The sequence below is a fragment of the Anabas testudineus genome, chromosome 17, assembly GCF_900324465.2.
Source record: "Anabas testudineus chromosome 17, fAnaTes1.2, whole genome shotgun sequence".
Classification (NCBI taxonomy): Eukaryota; Metazoa; Chordata; class Actinopteri; order Anabantiformes; family Anabantidae; genus Anabas; species Anabas testudineus.
In genome coordinates this window covers 10,874,936-10,900,577 of record NC_046626.1, presented here as the reverse complement: position 1 = coordinate 10,900,577, position 25,642 = coordinate 10,874,936, and the positions used below count along the sequence as shown (strand labels likewise).

The 25,642-nt window shown below is 40.4% G+C and overlaps 1 protein-coding gene across 2 annotated transcripts in view; it reads left to right on the top strand.

Moving 5' to 3' along the window:
* Positions 1 to 5,265: 5,265 nt before the first annotated feature.
* The window catches only part of LOC113172443 (glypican-5-like), an 84,814-nt gene continuing 64,437 nt past the window's right edge, over positions 5,266 to 25,642 (top strand). For both annotated transcript variants that reach the window (XM_026375411.1, XM_026375410.1), the window contains exons 1-2: positions 5,266 to 5,726; positions 12,887 to 13,048. In XM_026375411.1, the coding sequence (XP_026231196.1) occupies positions 5,549 to 5,726; positions 12,887 to 13,048 (340 nt within the window). In that variant the 5' untranslated portion in view covers positions 5,266 to 5,548. The remainder of the gene's footprint in view (positions 5,727 to 12,886; positions 13,049 to 25,642) is intronic.

Sequence of the window (25,642 nt, the reverse complement as noted above, 5' to 3'; positions counted from 1 at the left end):
AAGGCACCAAATCAGCACCAATAAACATGTAGCAGTCAGTTTAGAGGATAATGCGGTTGTTAAAATTAAAGCAAGGAGACAGGGGGGCTAAACAGATCAGCACTATTCTGGTGGGTTCAACAGGCTAGGGATGGAGCACTGTGCTGGACTGCATATGATTATCAAAACAGGCGTCTGCTTTGGAGTGAGGAAAGTAAAGGGAAAATCAGAGGAAGACAAATTTATATAGTGTTTCTCTGCCTTCTGTTCAAACATTCCTCTCATAACAGTATGCCCCATCCCATAAACAGCCAATTGACATGATCTCACTGACATAAAATGCTCAGTCACAAGGCAGTCACCCTCTTTTTTTCTGCCTATTGTAAGGGGTGTGGTTGACTGGTCACACACAAAGCAAGTCACTAAGCAGACCAACTCAGCGCACACACATGCACATCCACACAAAGGCCGTGGCATGACCTCAGTGCATGGTCCATATGTACAGTCTCAAAGGAAGTATTTAGATCCCATCAGAGTTGAGTGAACACAGACAGTGAGGAAATCAGAGGTGAATAGGTTAAACAACTTTTGCATCGATGTGCACAACAGTACTTTGTTTTGTGAACGGTGGATGACACTCCATCGGGGACAGAATGGAGGGTGAAATAAGAGACAATGCCTGTAAGTTTTCAGTTCACACACACTTACAGGCACACAGAGACTAGCAAACGGAGCGAAAGGCATCTACACCGCCTGAATACATTAGTAGATTTGAGTTTTACTGTATCAAAATAACTTTTTGTTGGATTTCAAGACAGAATGGTTGTCAAAATCAATTATTATAGTTTAAGGTAATTTGGTGTTAGGCCAATTAGTACTTGCAGATAATATACTTGTCAATTTTGTGCTTTAATATTATCTCATAATAAATTTACTTACAAACCAGTTGCATGAAATCAGCCATTTTGTCTCATTACTGGCTAAGTAACACAATGTTTCCAGTTCATGTATGTAGTGGAGCAAGGTGACATTAAAGACTGTTTACAAATCCAGACCAACATGCCCTGAAGCGAACGTCTGGTGTTCGGTTCACTCATGGATATAATGACGTATTGATCCACTGCTGTAACAGGCTAATGAAGAGTCAATAAAAACTATTATGCCAAATCAATTAAATTCCACTGAGGGGGGGGAAAAAAGTCATTAAAAGCAGAGAAAGAACTCTGTAGCAAGGTATTGTTAAGAGTCAGATTTTTTTGTGCTGTCGGGCGTTGGCACCAGCACGTGGTGCTACTGTGTTTGCTGTACGTGTTTCTATGGGACGTTCAGTGGAAGGTGTCGGCTGACATTCATACTCATGAAAGCATGTGAGGTTTAGTTGTGTTGGGAATGGCATGCAGGGGAGGATGAAGGAAGGCACAGGCGGGACAGATAGTGAGATGGTGGCTCTGAACATGTCAGACCCTCATTAAAGATGCAGCACTGCTTACTTCCACTCCTCACATCTCCACCCGAGAGAAATGGAGCATGAGGTTCCTGCACTGACCAGCACTGTGCAGACATCGGACCACTACATGTTTCATGTATGGATGCACGTAACTGTAGATTCATCCACTCCTTTCCTTCTCACTGCACAACATATCTTATTCAGGACTGCAAAAGTTTTAGCAAAAGCTCCTCCACACCACCCTTGGAATTCAGCTGCACAACGTGACTTGACGTTCTACTTAATCAAGCTTCTCAACACTCATTTATCACCACTTCCTCCCTCTAGAGATGTCAAGCTGAGGCAAGTCTTTAATGATCACCCTCCACACTTCCCGCTGTTCTACTAAGACAGAGAGGTGAAAATGGGGGACTGAAGAGCATAATCTCTCAAACGGGCAGTGGAGGGCTTCCATTTCGGGGGGTTAACCCCTCTATAAGCTCCTTAAAGCTCCAGGTTAGAGGGCCAGAACTGATGGGCTAAAGCCCCCACAGATTGTCTACTAACTATTGGACCCAGACACAGCATGACAACACAAAATAGAGGATCCCCTGCCACGACTACTGCAGCGACATCATTCTTCTGCAGTCCTAGTCAAAGGACTGCATAGGCTTAATTGGCCTCAGAGACATGACAGTAACATTCATGACCACTGTCATGTGGTCAAAGCTCAGCGTGAGAATATAGGTCCCTGATGATTCTGAAAATACTGGAACATATTTGTTGATTATCGCTTGATGTTTGATTTGTGCAAAGTGATGATTAACAGGATGCTGGTCTGATTCATGACTAACTGCTAAGCACAGATTTGGGACACAAGACATTTAAAAATGGGCTCAGCTTCTTAATATATACATATATTAGCTGAAAAAAAACATCTTGTGCCTTTCATCTCCTCCTGACCTGCTTTTGAACCATGTTAATGGTACTTCACACACAGATCCTAACCTGCACAAGTGAGCGTGGGTGGATGATTGGCGCCATCTGCTGACAACAATCATCATCATCACATAGAGGACACATTTTTTTTTTATGTCCTGTAGCTGATGGGGTTTAGCGCAGGCAGTCAGGAGCTGGGAACCAAACCATCCACGCTGATTTCCTCATTATAAAAAAATCTGTCCTATATCATACAATATAAAGAAGAGAAAAAAGGTGAAGTGATGAGACGTAGAAAACACAAGTAATGTCATTAGTGTTAATTTGACTCGGCTGGGCTAGGTTTACCTAAACATTGCTCTGTAAATACTAAAATAAGAAGAAGAAAAAATTCAAATAAGTAAATAAATTAGGTAAATACCATATTTGTTTGTAGTAAAGTGAAAGGACCCACCCAGAAGATGTTACTGTGCCTTTTGGTCGAACACGCACTTTATTTCTGCTCCCTACTGTTTATGCAATCATAGCTATTGAAATGAATTAAGAATGATAGATGGGATGTAAGTGAAAGTGAAAAAAGTAAGCAGCCAAATATCATGTAAGGTATTTAACTGTTTATTTCTTTTTATACAGTTTGAGGCATAAAAGCAAAATGACCTCAGATACATTTGTTTCCTTTTCTACAACTTATATTATCACAAGTAGTAGTAGTAGTAGTAGTAGTAGTAGTAGTATTTGTAGTTACCTCTTCATACCCATCTTGCTTTAACCGAGTTCACCAACCAGTGTGTATCTAACCCTGCATGTTATTTCTCACGTGTCTCTTGACAGATGTCTTTGGCTTTCTGGATGGTGATAACTCACTTTAGCAGTAAACTGCATGCAACTGTCCTAGTAACATTTTCTGCGGGCCAGGTAAGTGCGACTTACTCCCAAGATCAGCATCTGATCTGTTCAAGCTAACTTTTTTTTTTTGCCATTTTTCAATATGTTCACAAACTTGCAGGCACGACAGGCAGTGCAGCTTTGCTCTTTCTCACTACACAAGAGGGGTCAAAATATGTGTTATAAGTTATATTAAAAATATAAATAATATGGCATTAAAGCTCTCACTGGTGACAACAGTATTTGATTATACAGCTGAAAGTAAAAAAGGAAAAGGAAAATGATGTCGCTAGTTCAGAGGATGATAAGAAATGAAAAGCTCAGCTACAGGAGACCTATGAATCAGCTACACCAGGCAGCAAACTTGCTCCAACCTCCCTAGAGAATACCAATTATCTGTATATAGAAAATTTGCCAAATCAGTTAGTGCAAATTAGTTGCAGACTTGCAACAGTTGGCAGCTAAACTCGGATGTAGTACCTTATATGTCCAGAAGAGGGTAGTATTTAGCATAAAATGTAATTCATGATAGAACACTAGTTGCTTTGGGAAATGTGGGGACTCGCACAAATATAGCTTTCTTACATTTAAAAAACGAATTTCATTTGTTATAAACACAAGCTAGAGAATAATATCCAATTCAGTTTGCTTTCCTTCACTCCCCCTCAGCTAAGATGGTGACTTGCAGTGTTTTTATTAACTGAACAGCTTTGGTCCAGTAATGGTAATCAGCAGTGGGTTAATCCAGTGATAGCTGGAAAACAAAAAGAACAGCGTCACCCGAGATCCAGGGTTTCCCACTTTTGGGCTAGACTGAAATCTGTTTGAGTAAAACCCTATTCTTGGATTTTGCTAAATGACTTTTAAAAAAAATCTTTATGAAAAATTATTCTCTGGTGTAATGAGACAAAATGAAACTGTGAATTAGGGTGATGAGTGTGTCCGGGACAGGTCTCAGGTCAAGAATATACGTGGAAGATCTGAAGATGGCTGTTCACACATGTTTGCGATCAAATCAGAAGGATAAAGTAAGAATAAGGATAAAGCTGTCCAAATCCAGCTGTGAGAAGCTTGTATACAGACTAACAGAAGAAGACTCGGGGCTGTGATTGCTCCTAAAAAGGCTTATAATACCTTTGTAAACGACATATTTCAGTTTGAGGTGTTTAACAGATTAGCTGTGTTTTAAATGGACAGTGACAGGCAATTTAATTTATTAATTGAAAATGAAATCAACAGCAGTTCAAATTGATTATATGTTGATCAGTCCAATAAAGAACAGTAGCTCATAAAAATGGACTTGAATGCTTCATAAACTACAAATCATTCTGAAGGTAAAGGGGGAAGAACACTTGACTTGTCATTAAACACTGTGACCAGAAGATGGCAGCAATGTAAATCAATACGCATTAACACAGTCCAGCATCATTAAACCACTCTCTCTACTGCACACAGACTGAGCTGTCACTGATTAATACCCATGTCCAAGCAGCACACATGTCCTGTGCTGCTTCACCCCAGACTCACCCTCCATATGAGTTTTATTCTATAAACCTACTACTACTGTCAATTTACCCAAAGTCCTTAGAAGACAATAAAAACCCAATTAACGCTGATGATTTTAATACTGTTCCCTACTTGTATAAACACTGATTTAATGAACTTTGACTTGAATTTAGAGAAGTAGAGTGGAAGTTACAGAGCTTAAAGCCAAGATGAATTCAATGATTAATGATTAATTACTTGCAACATAATTGATACTCAATTCATTTTCAGAAGATAAAGGTTGTGTTTTAATGCAAATGCAATAGGTAAATATATATATATATATATATATATATATATATATATATATATATATATATATATATATATATATATATATATAAGGAGCAATTACCAACAGTACCAACAGAGACTAGGTCTTATATTGTTACCCACTTTTGAAGACGCTGTGGGAGCGTTTGGAGTTTCAGTTGGGTCACTAAGCTGTAGTAAACAGAAAGGGCGGGGAGTGTGCACAGGCTCTGGAGACAGGCATGCAGACAGCAGACTGCTGCAAAGTGTTCAACACGGGACGGACTGGCTTCACCCAAACCACTGGCTTGTCCGTTCAAGAGGAGACCCCGGACCCCTGCTGTGAGGCGCGCACACTCGTCCCCACCGATGATGTGAACACCGAGCGGAAACGTTTGTCAGATGTTTCAACTCATCGTCGCCTCATTGTACTTGAGTACCGCCTATTTTCAACACTGTCACACAGATCGCAGTCAGACCACAGCAGCCTGTCCACACGGAGACCTGGTTTGAGATGCGGCAATGTCCCGAGGAATATGCCCACGCGTGAACTCTTGCGGACCCTTTTGGATTTTGTCAGCGGTCTTGTTGGCGGTGAACGTGCCCGACGCGGACGCCTACAGCTGTCATGAAGTGAGAACCGCTTTCCAGCTGCGGCAGGTCGGGCCGCTGAGCCGTGTACCGGAGACACCTGGCACAGGTGAGCCGCGGGGTTTGGCACCTGTAGTGAGGAGCGCACTGCAACACATCGGTAGTTTGGTACCAACCACTCCTTTTGCGCAAACTCCCGTTGCGTAAAACGTGTAAATGTGTCAAATCATGGATGGTATTTCTGCTTTTTTAGAGCAACCTGTCATGTGTGATGAGCTCCAGTTAAAGCACAAGTGACTGAGTTGACACTAAACCCACTGAAGCAGGAGCGAGACGCTGAGACACAACAGATATTGCGTCCTCACTTTTGTCTGGTATCATATTAATAACAGGGTGGAGGGTGGGAGCACTGTTGATTATGACGGGCTGCTTTTTATTCCCAGCATGCTGCAAAAATCTCACATGATCTTAAAAACAACTGGTGTTCTGATTTTCTCCATAACTCACACACCTCCCAGATATTAAATGTGGGGACATCTGAAGAGTTTCAAAGTTGGTGGTGAAGCTGCCCAACGTGTTCACACACTGCTGAGGCAGAGCTTTTGACAGGTGTTGTTCGCTCTAATCTCTCTGGATAAAGATGTTACAGTATTGTCTTTATAATAGGACACGATATTGATTTGCAGTCAGCAACACCAGTTCTATTGGACACGTGCATTTGAGCTCAGGGGCCACAGTTTAGCAGAATAGACTGTTACCACATCCCTATTAAGTCCTTTGGCACCTCTGCGGACATGGTTCCCAAATTTCTCTTTTGTCAGAACAATGTTTGAAAGCAGCTTCAAATGCCTTGAAGGTTTTGTGGTATGCGCGCTCCTCCTGCACCGTTTTTATGAGCAGAAACACTGGTTCCAAATCTGTTCTGGAGACAAAATGCATTTTGAGTGGGTTTAGGCTTTGATTCAGGTTTGCTAGCTTTTCTTGAAAAGTTATTCCGCAAGCAAAGACGCATTTGATGCCACGTGTCATTAATGTAGGACCATTTCACCTGTCATATTTATCCAATTAGAATATTTTGAGTCCAGTCTTTTAAACCAACGTAATAGTTACTGTAAATCTCACAAACACTCAAATGCCAGTAGGTATGCAATGTATAACTGTGTAAATGACTGAGACCACAGTCACTGCTGCAGCAGTGTCACATGCAGGTTGGCGGCAGCTTAAGTATCACCCCTGTCTCAGTGTGCATACTGTAACGGGGAGAGGAACCGAGCTGGGGAAACATACCTAGAGGTGCATCCAAACCACTTGATATGTTTGTTTAGCAGGGTGTCACTACTAGCAACAGAGGATGTCGAATTCATTGCGAGCAGGAGTTTGAGGTCAGCTCTTAAAGACGAGGCGAGGACCTCGGCCTTCTGGAGATGTTAGTGACGCTTGCGTGACAGTGTGCAATGCATTTGCAGAAGCAGTGAGACACATTAAAGCATTTTAGGGCTGATATGATCTGCTACAGATACAAACTGTGTTCCTTGCTCTGGATTATTATTAAGTGGTTTAAATATTTCTTTCTTTAAATTGAGGTGTAATGAACAACATTTATTTTTGTCTCTTCTCTTCTTTTGCTTTGCAGCTAATCAAACATCGCTGTCACCAGCACATTCTGGCCTTTTATCCGACGTTGCCTTTCATTTGTACTTGTCCTGGAGAGGTTGTTTTGGGTTAAGCACAAGCTTCAAGTCTTCAAAGCCCTGACCAATAGAAGGGGGTGTTAGAGTGGGAGATTTGGTATATATGTGAGTGTGTACACAACTTTGCTACTCCGCTTCAGGTCTCAGATCAAATGCCAACAAAAGCAAGTCTTGAAATTTGAAGTGGCAAAACTTCAGGCCTTTTCACAGTCTGACGTTTGTTTTAGGATACAGTGCTGTTTTTCATTCATATGTAGCAAACTGATTTCTCACTAAGCACCAGGAGTGTGGCAGCAGGATACTTCAGAACTAGCCATGTTGATGTGAACTCATTTAAAAACTGTTGCTTTTTCGTGGTACGGATGTTTTGTGTAGTATTTCCTCGTTCTTAACTCTGGTATTAAACAAAAGCGTGGAGTGGAGCACGGAGTGATAGTGACTTATGATTATCAGCAGCTCTGTAATCTTTTGCTGCCGAGCAATTGGCACCACTTTTGTAAGTAATGTATTTAAAAAGGATTTTCCCATTATAACAAAATGCTTATGTTTGTGCGTTACGATAGCTGTGTGTTTGCACGTCTTTACATTGACTAATTTCAGATTAGTACATTTGTAAAGCGTTACTTTATCTCCATGCCAGATTCAGAATCAAGGGCATTGAGATAATCAGTGACATGAAGTTGCTTATCTTGCGATTGTGAGCTATGATCGTGTTGGTACTGTGGTACACAGCCAAACAGTCCATATTGAGATTACAATGAGCCGCTGATATTGCCCTTTAGACATTTGGAAAGCAGACAGTTATTAGTGCCGTTTGTAGAAAAACTATTTCTATCGCTGACTTCTTGGGTAAAGTCCTCAGATATGATCAACCTATTTAAAGCTAAATTAAAAGCAAAGCATTTGGCCTTTAATATATCTCCCATACCTCACACCGAACATTTACTTTCATTCTCTCACATTCTCTGATTTACTGAGAGGTTCTTATATTTTTACTACAAGACAAGCGGGGTCATATGCTAATAGGAGGGGAGCAGAAACACAGTGTGTTATCATGTCACCACATCCTTAACCAGTTATAGTGTCAGAAGCTTTGGCAAGCCCTCAAAGCTCAACATGGTCTTTGACTGGCTGCAGTTATTTTGATTCCCCCTTTTAACTTGGCGTTAACATGCTGAGAGAGCATACACTCAAAATCATTAAGCGTTTGTTTTATGTTTCAATCTGATGTAAATTTCTCATGAGAGCGTCTCAGAACTAGTTACTGGAATTGATTTGACAAGGAAAATAATTCAAGATCTCTGCAATTACATCCAGCTTAGTAAGAATGATAATTTATGATTCTGTGTATTTAGCTCAAATTTGTAGATATCCAGAGTGTAGTTCTGATGAATGTTTATTAATATTTTAATATAAAAATAATATCTTTTAAAATTGTCATATTAAAGACTGCAAAGTCTGTAAATGTAAAAATAGAAGTACAGAAGTACAGTATAAAATCTACCTCCGCCATAAAATACTACAACCAACTAGGAAGGAGGAACCTTCTTGAGCTCTATAAATAGAAACTGATCATTTTAAATGATAACTACTCTGCCAGCCTGTGGCCGAACACCTCTATGATTCAATACTACTTCATCAGATGTGGATCTATGCTTCCACCAGCCACTTCTCTCTTTAATCTCTGCCCGTCCAACCTTTGCCCTGTTGCTTGGCTTTGGACTCTGTGCCAATCTCTGCAGGCGGTTCCAGCTTGGGGTCTGGGAAAGTTAAACATTCCAGTTGAGTTTTGTGGGTGTCCAAAATTCAGGTATGCGGCAAAGTTTCTTTGAGATGTGTTTTCATTCAACATGATCCGTCCAAAGCGCAGCAAATCTGTATAGAGTAAATATCCTGTATGTTCACTGACCTTAGGAGCTTCAAAGGGAACTGGCTTCCTGAGGCAGAAGAGGGGTAACTGCATTAATTGCCTACTTTCTAACAAAATGATTCTTGTTCTCAGAAAATATCAAAACAGCAACATGAGGAAACCACGACCCTTCCAGTCATCAACACATTTAAAATCAAAACAGAATTTCTGCAGCATATTGGGGAGATGTGTGCAGCATATAAATCATTCTGGGAGTATATGCTTGTGTATTTAACAGTGTACTATATTCACCTCTGCCACTGTAGTACCACATATTGAAAACGGCATGAGTTAGCAGGGCAATTATACACCGGTAGAGTTTCTCCATTCAAGTGTTTTGACTTGTGCAATGAAGGGCACTGAGGTGTTGCTGAATGGATTGTGACTAAGTCAAGACCTCTGAGCCATGGCTTTGATATGGCAAATTACTTGCGAGGTATTTGTCACCTGAGGACGATTAAGAGAATTAAAGAATCAAAATTCAGGGTGGACAAACGGTCTGGAGAACAAAGTGTGTTACGATTCAGGCAAGAAGAATAAGTAGCCTACACACTGAGCACTAACTACATAGAAGTAGTAGAGTTCAGTCAGAGGCACACTGCCTGCGAGTAACATTAAAAAGAGGAGTTGATGAATAGCTACCACTCATAAACAGAATAACATTTACAATTCCAGTTAATGTTATTATGTAAATGTAAAAGAACTCTCTTAGTCATCACTGGCAAAGGCAGCCACCCTTAGAAGGGAAAATAATGATTCAGTGCTCAGCAATCGATGTGCAATTTCTTTAAAATGCTCCAATACCTGTAATTTCCAACAACTAATGACTTAATTCTAGAGAATAACTACAAGGACTTTTACTGTGGGAGAGAAGCACCAGTGTTTAGGTTGCTGAGTGACAAAGACAGGTTGTGGAAAGGTCTAATGACGTCTTCATTCATCCAACATAAAGAATCGATGAAAGGCTTAAAAGTCACTCAGCACTGTCCTGTTATGATAAAGTCTGTGACCTTCTGCTCTATCGAACATCCATCAAACATTTGAGGCAGGACTTGAAAATCGCTGTTAACTTATGTTCTCCAATCAATTTGACAGTGAATCAGTAGTTTATGAAGAATGATGGGAAGAAATGAAATGAAACGACGTCCAAATGTTTAAAACTGTTAATTACAAAGTGTTGACTGAAACTACATGCAATACTCAAAAACAAGGTAGCCAGATACTAATTACTGATACATCATACATCATCCTACATCATAGACCCTCTTTAAGACGGTTCCCGCAATACGTATTTTTTATGCTGGAATCAAAGGAATGGATAAAGAGACCATGATTTGCCTGCCATGGTCCAGAGAGACCAAACTCTGAGGAGATTCTGGGCTGTGAGGCAATTTTGCAAGTGTTTTATTTGTCAGTGCAGCTTTGATCAGTACTAATACTTTTCTTTGGTGCCAAAACACACAGACAGAAGCCACTTCAGACTGAAACCACTGAAATGCTGTTTGTTAACATACAGTACGTAAAATATTCTTTAAGGTGTTTTCTGTCAGACGTCCAAGCTCCAGAAAGCGTCCTGGTATATTTGTGACACAGTCAGCCTGTCCGGACTGCTGCGGTCGAGTCTTTATAAGTATCACTTACTCCATGCAGCTTCTTGTAAGAGACGGAGATGCCAGGCTAGATTCCACCACGAGTCTCTGGATATTAGTTTCATATCATAGATAACACAAACAAAAAGGAGCGGATGAGCCAGCCAGTGAAGTGAAGAGGGTCAGAGACAGAGTGAGGACAACACCAAATATAGTGAAATGATAACCCTGAACAGAATTAAAACAGTGTGTCATCCTTTCATGCCTGGAAGTGACACCTTCCCCGTGTGAAACACTGTTTTTCAGGAGCTGGATTCAAATATTTTGCTTTAATACAAAGAGTTCTAGTAATTGGTACTAAAATATGTCAAGGGTTAAAAACATGTATTTCTTCTGTTGGTGCAAATTGAAAACAAATGAATGGCTGTACAAAACATCCTAGAATAGCAAATTGCATTTATTGTTTGTTGTACCCAGGTGTCCAATATGCTCTCATTTAGTAGCAGTGAGTTTAAAGTAGTGGAAATCCCTAGTTTTGTGATTACTTTTGTTGTTTGGTGAGGTGCAAGCACCAAAATGCTGAAAGGATTGTGTCATGTGGTTACATGGTCTTATAATTGCAGTAATCACGCTGAGGATGACATAAACCACAACTTCATATTGTGTCTTTGACCTGGGCCAAAAGCAGTAAATGAGAACTGACATGTCAGCCGTTTGGAGATATGTCTGAACTGATAAATTTTATTATCATTGACCCTGATTTATTTAAATGTTCATGTTGATAGATGTTTAGATGTTTAGTATCCATGGCTTAATGTAAATGATTAAGCTGAATTTGGGTTACATTTAGAGTGAATTGCAATTTGAGAGCTCCATTAAACCTACAATAGGAAGAGTGAAAACTTTGGTCATGGTCCTGGTCGGACTGTATACTATGGTTAAGATAAGAAAAAAAAAAGTTAGGATAAGTCTTTATAGGAACATGGTTGGCAGGGAAACAGTGTTGACACAGAAAGAGCAGGCTGCTACAGCGATGGAGATAATGAACTGGAAGGGGCAGGACAGCCAGTTATGACTTCACTCGTCTGGCTCTGGGGTGGGAACAAATGGAGCCTCACTGGGTAATTAAGAGACACCCAGGCCTCACTAAGATATGCCATGCAAATGGGAGAGAGGGAGCAGAAAGGGAAAGAGGGATTGAGAATGCAACCCTATTGTGTTTCATGGAGGGATTTGGACAGTGAGGCACTGGTCTTGCGGTCTGTCCTAAGGCCATGCTTTAGGCTCTGGTTACAACACCTGCCTCCAGCCACCCCCATCCATCCATCCGTATTATGGAAATGTCCCTCTGCTTGTGAGTTTGAGAAATAAAATGTGTGGGGAAGGACAGTTTATAAAGGCCATGTGACTAGTTTGTAATGTTATGACAGTGATTTTGTATGTAGAGATGGTGAGAAGCAGGTGACACGGGCAGAGTAGGTTGGATTTTGTTTCAGCTGATGTAATTGTGCTTCATTGAGCTGCTTTTTGGATCCCAGTATTTAGGTCACTGACTTCATATTGTGTAACTGTAGTAGTATAGTTATTGCCTATAATGTCGGTCACGCAAAACCTATACCATATATATACACTTATGTGTGTAAGTGCAAACTGTATGTAACTGTTTGTTTTTTTGTGCACGTATGTAACAGTTTACATGCATGTACAAATCCATGTCTTGTCACCATCTGCACAATCATATGAGCCAAAGGATATTTATATATTTAGCAGAGACAGTATTTATAGCAAGAAACATGAATGAATTCTTAGTTTACTTTCTCACCTTCCCATGGTGCCTCTTCTGTTTCTAAGTGGGGTTATGGCCTGTTTATCTATGTGTGTAGCCAACACACACACACACACACACACTGTACATGCACCTACACATTTGCACGTGTATTCTTTGCAGAATTTGTACTTGTTTAATGTCTTATCCAAACTGAGATTTCTCAAATTGTCATTGAACTACTTACTTAAAACTGTAAGAAAAAGTTAATGTAAGAGTAAGACATATATGTCCATTTTTGTTTTACTTTCCTAGATGTGGACCTGTTGGTGTGTAAGCACCAGGGCCCGTCCTGCTGCACCCGGAAGATGGAGGAGAGCTACCAGATTGCTGTGAAACGTGAAACCCTCCACAACATTCACTCTTACAGCTATGAACTTGAGCACATCATCAGTGGTCACTCAGATGCCTTCCAGGGTAAGTGATGAGATCAAGGCCCCGAGACGGGGTTGGACGGGATAGATCTGAAACACTGGGTTGTTGATGAAATAGATAGAAATTTGGAGATTCAGTGGCTAATGAGTTGCCGTTGAAATATCTGGTACATACTGTTCTGCCCATTTAAATGACCGAAAACTAACCCTGCATCCCTTGAATTTAGCAATAATAAACAAAAAGACACATTTTGTGTTGTGTTTGTTTTCTTGCTTGCAAAGAATATTTGTCCAATATTTGGAGGATTTTATGCTTTCCTGGGGTCAGAGGAGCTGGGTGCAGGCAGATGTGCAACTCAGTAAATAGGCATGGCTGTACCATCTAAAGAGGGTATGGAGGTGGGAGATTGACTGCTTTGTCATTATCTGATCTTACGTAGGTCAGCAAAACAATTATTGTGACCCTCGAAGAAGTTACGATTCTTTCTAGAAGAGCAATCTCTACAGGGTAATAGTTTTTGTTTGTTTGTATTGTGTTTATTTTTGGCTGTGTTTTCTGACTCTGCAGCCCGGTCAGTTCAAATGTCTGAATTCCGGAAAAAACAAAGCTCTGCTGTAGATAAAAAAGTCTTTTATAGCTAGGTCCTGCCTGCCAAAGAGCTTTGTGCTACGCCCAACACAATCAGAAAGTGAACTAGCTGCTCTAGCTTGCCTTCCCTCTTAGTAATTGCAGTGTCATTTAAATTGAAAAATTTCCAAAAAAAAAGAGAGTTTTTCTTCTCCCCAAAACCTCTAACACAATCCCACAGGTTTGAAAACATGCTCTGGATGTTTTTTTTATTGTTACAGGAATTTATGTACCATGCAGTTAGTTGTACAAAACAGTGAACTGCTTAGATGCCATATTTTATGATGACCAAGACATTACTGGCTTTGGTGTTCAATATGGAAAATTCATATCATATGTGAGCAATTGGAGTAAACTAGTATGGGAAATGTCCTGGAGAACTGCTTATTGTTTCCATCATGGAAATTATCATTGACATTTTTAACTTGTAAATGTCATGCAGACAGAATATATTTAATATATAATATATACATTATAATTAATGTATTGAATTACAAATATACAATCAAACATATTCCTGCTGTATGTATAGTTAGGTCTATAAATAATGAAATGTGAAAAAATCAAGTGATTTGAAAAAAGTGTGGCATCAAGCATTCAGCAATTAATATAAATAATAGAACAAATTGCCAACAGTGAGTTGCTTTGCCAGGTTTAGCCTGTTCCCTTGTTACACTATGATTGATCGAGCACATAAAAACGCCTGGAGGTGGTTACATTTGCATTTTGTAGCTGTTCACTGATTCAAAGTAGTATCTATGCAAGGGAATAGGCTGATAAAGGAAAATAAATCCATCAACGATAGCCAAATCATTGGGAGTGGCCAAAACAACAAATTGGACAAGTCTTAAAAAAAGGATTTAACTGTCAAATTCAGCAACAGCTAAGCCACCTGGAAGACTGGAAGACCATGGAGGACTAAAGTGGATGACTGCAGAATACTGTCCATGGTATAGAAATATGCTTTCATAAAGCCAAGTCAACACTGGAACAGGTGTTAGGTGTTTCAAGTCTACAGTCAAGAGATGGCTTTAGGAATGTAAAGAGAGAGGTTTCACAACAAGGTACAAAACACTGGCAACATTCAAGAACAGAAAGGCCAAATTAGACTTGATGCTTTTATTAAGCAACTAGACCTGACTGCTGATAAAAAAAAAAAAATCAACCAAGAGTTTCTCAGTGCAAAGCAATGGGACATTTTTCACTGGGCAAGTCAATCGCCTGATCTCAACCCAACTGAGCATACATGACCGTAGGTTCCAGGCTTTCAGGCCGTCATTTCATCATTCCATTATTTATGGACCTAACTGTAGATGTTCCGAGAGCTGGGAATACGCCTCTCTTACAGCTGTTTTACGAGCAGGTTACATAAATAAAAGAAACAGTGTTCCTATAATGCTCCTGGTATTCATCCTTTTCATCATCATTAAGATCTTTCCCTTCTTACCTCATGTCTGAGCCTGTCTGGAGCATTAACATCAGGTGTTTCACGTGGTCAAGATGGAAAATAACAAAGGAACAACAATAGAAACTGAAATAAGGGGGTGCCGAAAATGATGTCACTTGCCCTCAATTTGCAAGGCCTTCTACGGACAGTCTCTGCAGTGTCTGAGTGCCTTGAGTGGAATGTGAGGTAGCAAGTAGCTCATACGCCGCATGGTGTAATGAGTATATGACTTTGGCTGATACAACTGGTGCTGTTATTCACACTCGGGATGGTGGAAAATTGTTTGTGGGCAGCTTTCTTCTCCTACCATTTTTGTTTGCACTCTGTCACACACTATCTATCCTATTACACCACATGCAGTTCACCACAGAGCCAGTTGTCTGCAAGCTAAAAACTCTTCTGCTTTTAATGTGTGCCTTTATTTGATCATTCTTTCATAGCGTGGCCACTATTTTCCGTATACGGTATCTTCCCATCTTTCTTTCACTGTATATCTTATAATGATGGTTTCTTTATCTAGTGTAACGTATATTGTTTCAATTCAAAACACTCCTGTAGATTGCAAAGCTTTGATTATTAGAAGAGAGGTGGTTTGTGTGTCGGGAGTGTGTCTCTATGTGTGTCTGAGTGTTTTCATTGGCCTGCCTTTGTTTTGACAGCCCCAAAAGCCCTACTGTGCTTTGTGATGTGTGGGAGTTGTCATGTCATGAGTATGACCCCATAAATATTCTCCACATTTAATAATGCGGATAGGATAATGAGACTGTATTAATATAAAAGATTGGGTTCAATCATGTGCTGCATTAAGCTCAGCTTTGTAAGGAAACAAAAACAAGAATCCTTTTACCCTGTAAATATAACAGATAAATCCCAGAGGATCCCAGCTTTTGGCATAAAACTCTCCTTCCTCCTTAGTTTTGCCTCCTATGATATAGCTTTACCAAAAACACACTCGCTGATACATCCCAATACACAAACAAATAAGCCCTGCTAATCCATGCCATCTCCAGCCCAAATGGTGGGTCTACTGGACCAGCATAATGCTTCATCAATAACCAGTATTCATTGATTTATTTAATTCTATGTGCAACACTTCCGGCAAACTAAATATGTCCTTTTCCATCATAATTTCACTTTGTTATTTCTATTAATTATACTGTCTCTTCCAACTTTTGACCATCATCATAATCATTAAATTCTATTTGTTCTTCAGTCATTACTGAAAGGTGTTCTGTTTCTGCTTATTCAGGCGTGGTTTTTAGTGTAGTCCTTTCCCTTTTGCTTTCTATGGGAGAAGATAGGAGCTGGAACAAGCCAAGACAATTCCCCTTGGGATTAATAAACTTCTTTGAATCTTAAATCTTGAGAAAGGCTTTGACCTGTCAGCCTCGTCTAATCAGATCAGTAATGACTTGCAAGACACCTTTTGTGGCCTCCTGATTGGCTGAGAGGCAGCTGCACAGATGAACTGGCACGAGAAGATGTTTGTGTGTCGGTTTGCCTATGTTTCAAGTTAAATGATACAGCAGTTGGGTCAGATCCTTGCTTTCCGTCAGTTCAAATGAGCTTATATGTTCACTCCAAAATGCATTAATCTTTTGTTGGCTAGTTGTTGTGCAGAATGATAAGCAAGTGAGTGTAAGGGTATATAGTCACACTGCTGGGAAGCAGACTGATGTCACTGAGATGTGACAGTTGGCCCACAGCTAAAGGCCATGACATCTGTGTTTGTGTGTCAGTAAGCATGTGTGTTTGTAATACTAGCTTTTGAGCATTTTTAAAAAGGGGATCTTGATCAGCGTGTCTGGTTTTATGGTTGTTCTCAACAAAGACATTAACGATGAGAATTTACTTATGTTGTATTATTTTAGGCACATTATATTTGTTATTACAAAGCCTGATGAAGATCAGATCACATTTTATGCCAAATTAATGCAGAAAACCATGAAATCCCAAAAAGGTTCACATACTTTTTCTTGTCCCTGTATCTGTGTGTGTGTGTGCATATGTGTACCAAAGACAAGGTTACTAAAACACATTTCACAGAAATGTACTCTGATGACCTAGATGTTTAAAGAATAGGTGGATGAAGGAGAGTGAAGGAGGAGTACAGTTAAGAGAGCAAAAGAGGCAGAAAGAGGCCATGGCAAGGAAAGTGCTCTCCTCACTGAGGTGCCATAATTAGCTGGTCCTTGCCTTATCATCCAGAAACTCTCCAGAACCCTTGTCCCAGGAGGCAACGGACGTGAGAGACGGAGGGATCAAAAACATGATGCGAGGTGCAGAGTGTCTTGAGGACCTTTTCTTTTAATGGCAAAAGATTAAGATGACTCTGATGTGAAAATTGAAGAAAGACAGATAGGAAGCACAGACTGTGGGTGCTTGGTGTCTGTCCCTCCGACAGTCTCTCCCTCTCGCACAAGTAGTTGAGTTCAATATATACTATAATACTATAATTGTCTCCCTTCCCCTTATGAATCTGCAGCTTCCCTGTCTATTGGATGTATTCTCTATTGTATATCTTGCTCTTTGCACCCCAACATCCTGTCTCTCATTACTTCTCTAGGCCAATGATATCTAGCCTGAAGCCTTAATATATCTACAAGGCCCCAGCTCAAACTGTTTTGAAAATTCCTTGCTTTCTTCACTTTGCCTGGATCATCCTGGGTGGCTCACACACAACAGCCAATGTAAAAAGCAACTGTCTCATTCATTAAATAGTGATGATTTATATGTGCTTGTTTTCACAGTTTGTGTGGGCATGCATGTCTGCATGCCTGTGTGTGTGTGTGTGTGTGTGTGTGTGTGTGCAAGTGAGATCTATATTCCTTTGACACAGGCTCTTCTATCTTTATTGCAGCCTCTGCATTTGTCTGGAAGTCCTCTCTCTCTCTCTTATTGTCTGTGATCTTTTAGTCTGTTCTCTCTCACATCAGTTTTTCTCACACTTCAAGCCTGCATGCCTATTTTTCTCTGCAGATGTTTTGACCGACAGGGTTATTGCTCTAGAGGCTGATGCTTGGACACGGCATGACACTATGCTACACCATGAGCTCATGCTCAAATTAGGGAGGATATCCGGAATCCATCCCTACATGTCTCATTTAATCATACAGGGTGGAGAAGAAATGTGTTTATGGACTTAATAGTGGAGCAAATACATTGCATGTTTGAGTCTGTGTGTGAGCATGTTTGTGCTTTAACTAAGCCTTTCTACTCTCTGGAGTATACATGACACATAAGGGAAGGATGTGTTTCGCCGGTTTGTAGGACTCAGTCACACTGGGGAAAAAAGAGGGAGAGAACAAAGGGAAGGAGGGAGCAGAGAGGGGAAAAGCTCAAAGTCTCTTGCAGTCATAAAGTAACACTCAACGCTTTCCTAATTACCTATTCTTTTCATCTGCTTCTCTCACCTCAGCATAAATGTGTGAGAACCCAGAGGAGTAGGAAGTTGTTCGTAGAAAGTGAGGTGGAGGAAGGGCTGATGGTGAATTCCAGTGAAAGTGTGCACAGGTGTGTTTAATGTGGTTTTATCAGGTGTGTGTGTGTGTGTGTGTGTGTGTGTGATTAAAAGTTGAAAGCAATAAGCATCCTCAGATGAATTCTGATTTAACAGGTTCGTAGCCTGTAGATTCATAGTTCACTGATGCATGCTCTCCTCCTCCTTCCTTCCAGTGTCTCTCTCTCTCTGTGTCTGTGCTCCGTGCTTTGTCAGCATTGGTTGCTTAATAAGAGCGTGCTGGGCCTGGGTGGGCCCCATGCCAACAGCTTGCTTGCTGGCATGTGCCCTACAGGGAACCTACTGAACATGTCTCAAAGATAACTCAGCTGCCAAGAGTGTGCTCCACAAAATCAAACCATACAACATTCAACCACTTCTTTTTTGTTCATCCCAAGTCTCCTTTCATTTTTCTTCATTGTTATTCTGCTCCCTAACAGCAACAGACATTTCCACTATCCAGCCATGCTTGCCATAGTTACATCAAATGCATGAAATGAAAGTGAGTGAAGAAAAAAAAAAAACCTTTATTCATCGCCAACAGAATTTCTTCACTCACTAAATGATTTTCTGACACTTCTTTACAAGCACTATTTCTGCCATCGCTTTTCAGCTAGTCTCAACACTCTTGGTGTAAACTAAGCCTCATCAGTCTTACTACTGTCGTGTGAGTACAATAAGCTTGATGTTCGGGAAGGTTCTTGGTAATCGGACAAATTTGCCTCTCCTGGGGCTTATTCTCTTTCCAAGAGAATTTGGCTTTTCTAGCTCACAATCTGTCTGTCTGACTGATGGGATTTGTACTGGGCTGCTGCTGATTGGTCCAGCCTGGCCTTTCCTTGTGTCCTGTCTGACTCTGCTGCACCCCTCTTTCCGAGACTGATCCCAAAAGCCAGCGTGTGTGCCAGTGCACGTCTAAAAGTAGAAGATCTGCCACATTCATTCGGTGTAATGAATGGAGGTAGTATGGAAAGAGAAGTTATGGATTTTGAAATAAGGTAATGCTGGAAAAAACAATCGAGGATTGGTGAGATGCAGCGAGAGGAAACAAATTGGCCACAATAGCATGTCTGTCTAGAAGAGCTGCTTCCACCCAATGCACACATCAGGGTACACGCCCTTATTATGTGCTTATAATGCGTAAGTGGAGGAGCTTTGTGATGTCTCTGTGTTGTGACTCACACAGTTACTTCAGCCCAAAGTACATTGGAGTTGGCTGAATTCGTCTAATCTCTAACTACCAGCGCACTTCATCATTCTCCCATTCACGTCAACTCACTTTCCACATTACGCCCCATGTTGGACACTCTGCTTCTGCTGTAGACATGGCTCCTCCAGTCAATCATCCATTGTATTACAGAGGAGGAGGTTCAATAAATTACAGAAATAGATGAAAGAACAGTGTGTCTCTGACTCTGCCTGGCCATATCTTTTCTTGTATGATTAACGTGGCCTATCATATCTACTGTCTACCAAAATGAACACATGATCTACATAGGTATGCTCTTATTCATTTACTAGAAAACTCGTAATACTTCAATTTGGCTTCAGTAGCTGGTGTGTTGAGGCTCTAATTGAAACAATGTACAAATGACCCCTATATGCGTAATTCATAATAAAAGTGAAAAATGAAAACAGGGCCCACACCTGTTAGGAAAAAAGGAAAATTCTTCATTAGACTTCTTTACAAGTTAGATTTTTTTCACACCTCAGAGTCCTGCAAGGGCTGTTTCAGGTTAAATGTGCGTTACCCTAAATGTTTCCTTTCCCTTTTCATGAAAATCTGGAGTCCAGTCTCTTTCTCTGGCCGCTTCTAGTCGTCATCATGAGTTTTATTTCACAGACTCACAGTCTGTCATCAATAAAGCCAGGTAGGTTTAGGTCTCTGGGGTAAAACAGCAGATGTAAAATTCTGTTTGCTGAATGCTTAGCAATCTTAGTAGATGAACTTGTGCTGTGTTTTGATTGTGTTATCAGGTTTATGATTTAGTGCATGCAAACCTTTAGTAAATCTGGGCCTAAATGTATCACAAGCTGTGCTTCTCTTTAACACAGCAATATATCAAAAGAGACCCTGTGATTTATAAACCAATAAACAAAAGAGAAATGAGAGGTCACTACAGACCTATGGCCCCTTTAATACTTAGGACCAGAGGTGCTGTCTATCAGCCTGTCAACAGTCTGCCCTCAGGCTGGCCCTCCAACCCTCCATGTCCCCTTTATGGTATTAGCCATTGAACAACCTTCCCTCCGTTCCCTGCTCTACCCTCAGCCCCTCCTCCACAGCCCATGTGCTCTATCTCCTCTGTCCCCATCCTTCTCTCGTCTGCTCATTCCCCTTCTTTCGATCATGTTACCCTACTTTGAGAGCAGTGATTCCCCTCCTGTCCAATCTCGACCCCTACTCCTCCTCCTCCTCCTCCTCCTCGCCACATTATAGCCCAGTGCACCCCGAATGCCCCTGGCATCTGTGGAATTGTTTATGTTTCAGACTTTTGATATAGCTCGGCTGACTCTTTAATTACAAGAATGCTGATGAAGAGATGGGTATTTTCTACCCCCCACTCCGACACCTCTACTACTTCTCCTTCTTAACCTCTCGGTGTCCTCCCTCTCAAGCGAATTATCCCACCTGTTAGCCCCCTGATAGAATGAGACAAGCAAATTAGGCCTGGGTTAGCTGGAATATGTGCTCACACATTTGCAATTGCATATGTGGGTTTTCTAAGAGAGAGTCAGTGTTTTTGGCACCATGCCTTCCCAGTTCATGCAGGTCAAATTTGCATCAACAGCATGTCTGTACTTGTTTGACAGATGACTCATACTTCCACTTTACACTCTGACTTGAGATTTTGCCACATAAGTATGATGAATCAACAGATTGATTCATCATACTTATTAATAGTGTATTACCACTGAACTGTTTGCTTAAAGGTTAGAGGCTGGGGGATTGTGTGACATTGCACTTCTCCCCTGTAACCTAAGATGACCAGTTCTGAGTGTGAGATGGCCATATGTACAGTATTTCTACTAATTAAAACAAGGATATGTAATCTACACACGTGTCACTGACACATATCTGTTTTCTGACCTGTCTGAAACCCAACCCTCTAGTAGGATTAAAAAGCTTTGCCTGGGAAGAGTTGGTCAGGTTCATTCAGCACTGATTGCCAAGATAGGAATGGCCCACAAGTCCATGGTATGAGAACAGTGTCTCCTACATTATTATCACAATATTACCACATCTCCAAGCACATGCAAGCATACGCACACCCACCCGTGCTTGCAGTATATGCACATAGTAAAACACATAGACATGCAGTATAAGCAGTGTTATAGTACTTGTAAAATAAATTCATCCCCTTTGGAAGTTTTCACCTTTTTTTAAATATGGCAGCCTCCTTCGTTGGTCTCCTTCTTGCACAGACGGCCTGCTGTAGGCAGATTTATGCATGTGCCATATTCCTTCCACTTCTTAATGATGGATTTAACTGTACTCCAAGGGATATTCAGCGACTTGGAAATGTTCTTGTATCCATCCCTTAACTTGGGCTTTGCAATAACCTTTTCACAGAGTTGCTTGGAGTGTTCTTTTGTCTTCATGATGTAGTTTTTGGCCAGGATGCTGATTCACCAGTAACTGGACCTTCAAGATAAAAGTGCATTTATATTAAAATCCAAGGAACACATTCACTGAATTTAGGTGATCCCTATGTAACTAACAGTATAACTTCTTTAACTAACTGGCTGTTATAGTTATGATTTAGGTCAGTTTCTCTAAAGGGGTGGGTACTTCACTCAAGTTTTATATCTGTAATTCATTTAAATTAGAGGCCTGTTTTCACTTTACCTCAAAAATAGCCTTTTTGTATAATTTTTTGTCAAATAAAAAGCTACATTTAATTATCTATGATTCATTGTTTTGTTGTAGGCACTTCAGTTGCTCTAATTACAACATGCACTTCCATATGTGAGAGACAAATAGTTAAAACCTCTAACCCTGAGGTATACACATAGTTTAGGATGAATAGAAGTTCTGAAGCCTCACATTATAAACAATGCATTTTGCTGTTCGAGTTTACAAATTATTTTATATAATATTGTTCCACTTGGTTAATGATAAAGTCAAGAAAAATAAAAGGACGGGGTTTGCTGTTTTACACTTAATTTTAACTGGGTCTGACATATTGCTGATTGTGGGGAATTATGACAGGATTTCCGAGATGTTGCATTCTTAGACTAAGGATGGCAGACTAGACCCTTGGATTAAATATTTCCACCCTGTCATTACATTTTTCCGTGTGGCTCAGCTTCACTTTTGAAGCATGGTGTTCCACACAGTAAACATTGCACACACGTAACCAATGTAACATGCAGTTTTGTGGCATGCTTTGCTTTCTGCCTCAGTATCTGTGTAGATACTATGTCACTATGACACACCAAACTCAGAAATACACTAGTATTTAACATAGATATACTGTACGTAAAATAAATAGCATATCATTTATAAAACTATTACTGCAACAGCAAGAACAACAGGAATTAGTTCTAGGACTAGTAGTACTTCTAATGGTCAGACATCAGTTTCTCTACCTTATTAGTATGCGCTTATTTTAACTCAGTTATTGTGGTAGCTTCACCATGGTGATGCTCTGGCTGTAAGTGTACCAGTAAAAGGCTCTTCATGCAGAATGTAAAGTGGAAATAGCGTCTTATGATTAAAACCCTGTGATCTCAGAGAGAGGCCTTGGCATAGCCTTCTTGGGAAGAGGTGGTGTAATATCCCATCCAAGAGTCATAAATATAACTCGGTTTAAGTCACTGGAGGACAAAGGTCTCCTCTGCATTTCCTCTACTTCTTTTTTATCCATTTAATACCTTGTTTATTTTGAGAAAAGAGCATGTCAGATTAGCCAGGGTCACACAAAAAGCAGGCCTGTTCATTTATTTTTGTATAGTTCACTTGACAATTACGTGTTTTGAATTTCAGTGTTTTTAGGACTTCCTTGCAAATTAAAGATAATTACCTCATGAAAAATAGCCTCAAACCAGCCAGACTTTCATTCCCCAAGAGGCTTGCTGATGGGAGACTGTGACATGGTAATGATACCCACCCACGACTGTGTGTCTGAATAGAGTGTGGTCAAATCCAGATTCAGATACAGTGGTCAGACAATTCAACGTAATTGACTATCATGCAGTGGTAGTTAGGACTTAAAAAGCTTTCTCCCTTTGGTTTCTTGTTTTTTTGTTCTCACACTGTTTCCCAGTACTGGAAAGTGCAGAGAAACCCACAACGATTGTACTTGATTTATCACAGAATGAGAAACCGGATCCATTTGCGCGTGGGAGAAGACTTGATAGAAAACAGAAAATATCTGATGCAAAACAAATGAATGAATCACAGGATCCGGTTTTTTGTTTGTCAGAGGGAGTGTGGAGAAGAAGAAAGGTGAACTCTTGTCCTGCTCCTGTATATTCAGAGAAGGACGTGTTTGAAGTAACAGCCATGGAGAGACAGGGAAGTGCTCTGGACCCAGGGGCCAAATGAATCCAGATGTCAGAGCATGTTCACAAGGTGGAGTCCACTTGTACAGTAGTTGCTTTTAATTGTTTACAACTTCAATTCTATTACATTTTTCCTGGCAGTCTCCCTCCTTCCCTTTCTTCTCTTGTCATTTTTTCTTTCTCTGTGTTTCACTTTCTTGGCAATAAAAATAATAAAAAGCTTTTTGACAGGTACAGAATGTCTTAGGGATTTAATGACCCTATCTTAAATCCTATGAAATATGTGCATCAAATCATGGCAGTTTCATGAGTAGAGTTTTTTTTTTTACCTTTTACTGTGACTCTTTTTTTAAGAAATGTTAATGTTTAGATTAGAATAATTTAACTTCAGCCCCCGCCTCACCTCTGAGACAGTAAGATTAAACCACGGTATTTCTGAGCACGATAATTTTATAATAACATTATGTAATGCTGTGTAACTTAAACCTGTGGGTAAATCTTGTGGTGTAAATGTCTCGTGGCTGTTGCCTTGTAGTCTGACGGGCAGACAAAAAAGGCAGACCTCACAGTAGTTGCAACTCTGTAACCTCACAGGCATTTGAGACACTGAAGTAGGACAGAAACTGCAACTTTACAACTTCTCCACCAATCTTCTCCAGCTAGTTTGCTAATTTGCGTTCTTTTGTTTTCCATTTTGTTGCTCTTCTTCACTGTATGTCTCCAATCTGACATATCTGAAGGTCTTTCTGATCTACTTTAAGCCTACAAACAGACTGCCACTCCTTCTCACACTTCTCACAACCCATTTAACAGACTTTACATAACTTTAAAATATTATTTGTTGTGTGCAGGAGCTGCTCTGATCATGACGACAGTATTTTGTGGTGCATTACAAATGAGTTGTTCTTTTTACTGGCCAGTGGGGAGTCCCCGTGTGTCATAGACAGCGGTCATATTAGTGCAGCTGTTGAAGAGGACATGACTGTTGTTATCCTTCTGTCTGTGAGCGAGGATGGTCTGGACACACACAGGCACACACGAACACACACATTCATCAGGTAACAATCGCTGTGCTGAAATAGATTCACTATGGCAAAGGTAAATAATACACATTAACATAGTAATAACAGGTGATACGTGTTGGCACCAAGCAAAGTGTGTGAATCATGTACAGTGCACAATTCATAATACGTTTTTAACTGTGTATGTTTATGTGTTTGTATGTATGTTAAGTACAGCAGTAGGGGTTTGTGCTGGGTATGTGTGTTGGCACCCTCCTTCTCCCGTCTCAATTTCCGTACAGTTGCTACTGCTCCTTCATGCCCTGGCATGCTTTTAAGCTGACATCACACCCCAGAGAAGAGTGTTGTGTCCAAAGCATGCATACACAAGCTAAAACAGACATGCACACATACACATGTATATACAGTGTCACACAGTTGAGCACTGGAGGAAAAGCGTGGAGAGCTGCTGAGTAGGAGAACAGTGGGAAGGGTTAAAGGATAAAGTTGGATTATGTTGATGGTGAACTAAAGGAAATTATAGCTAGAGCTGT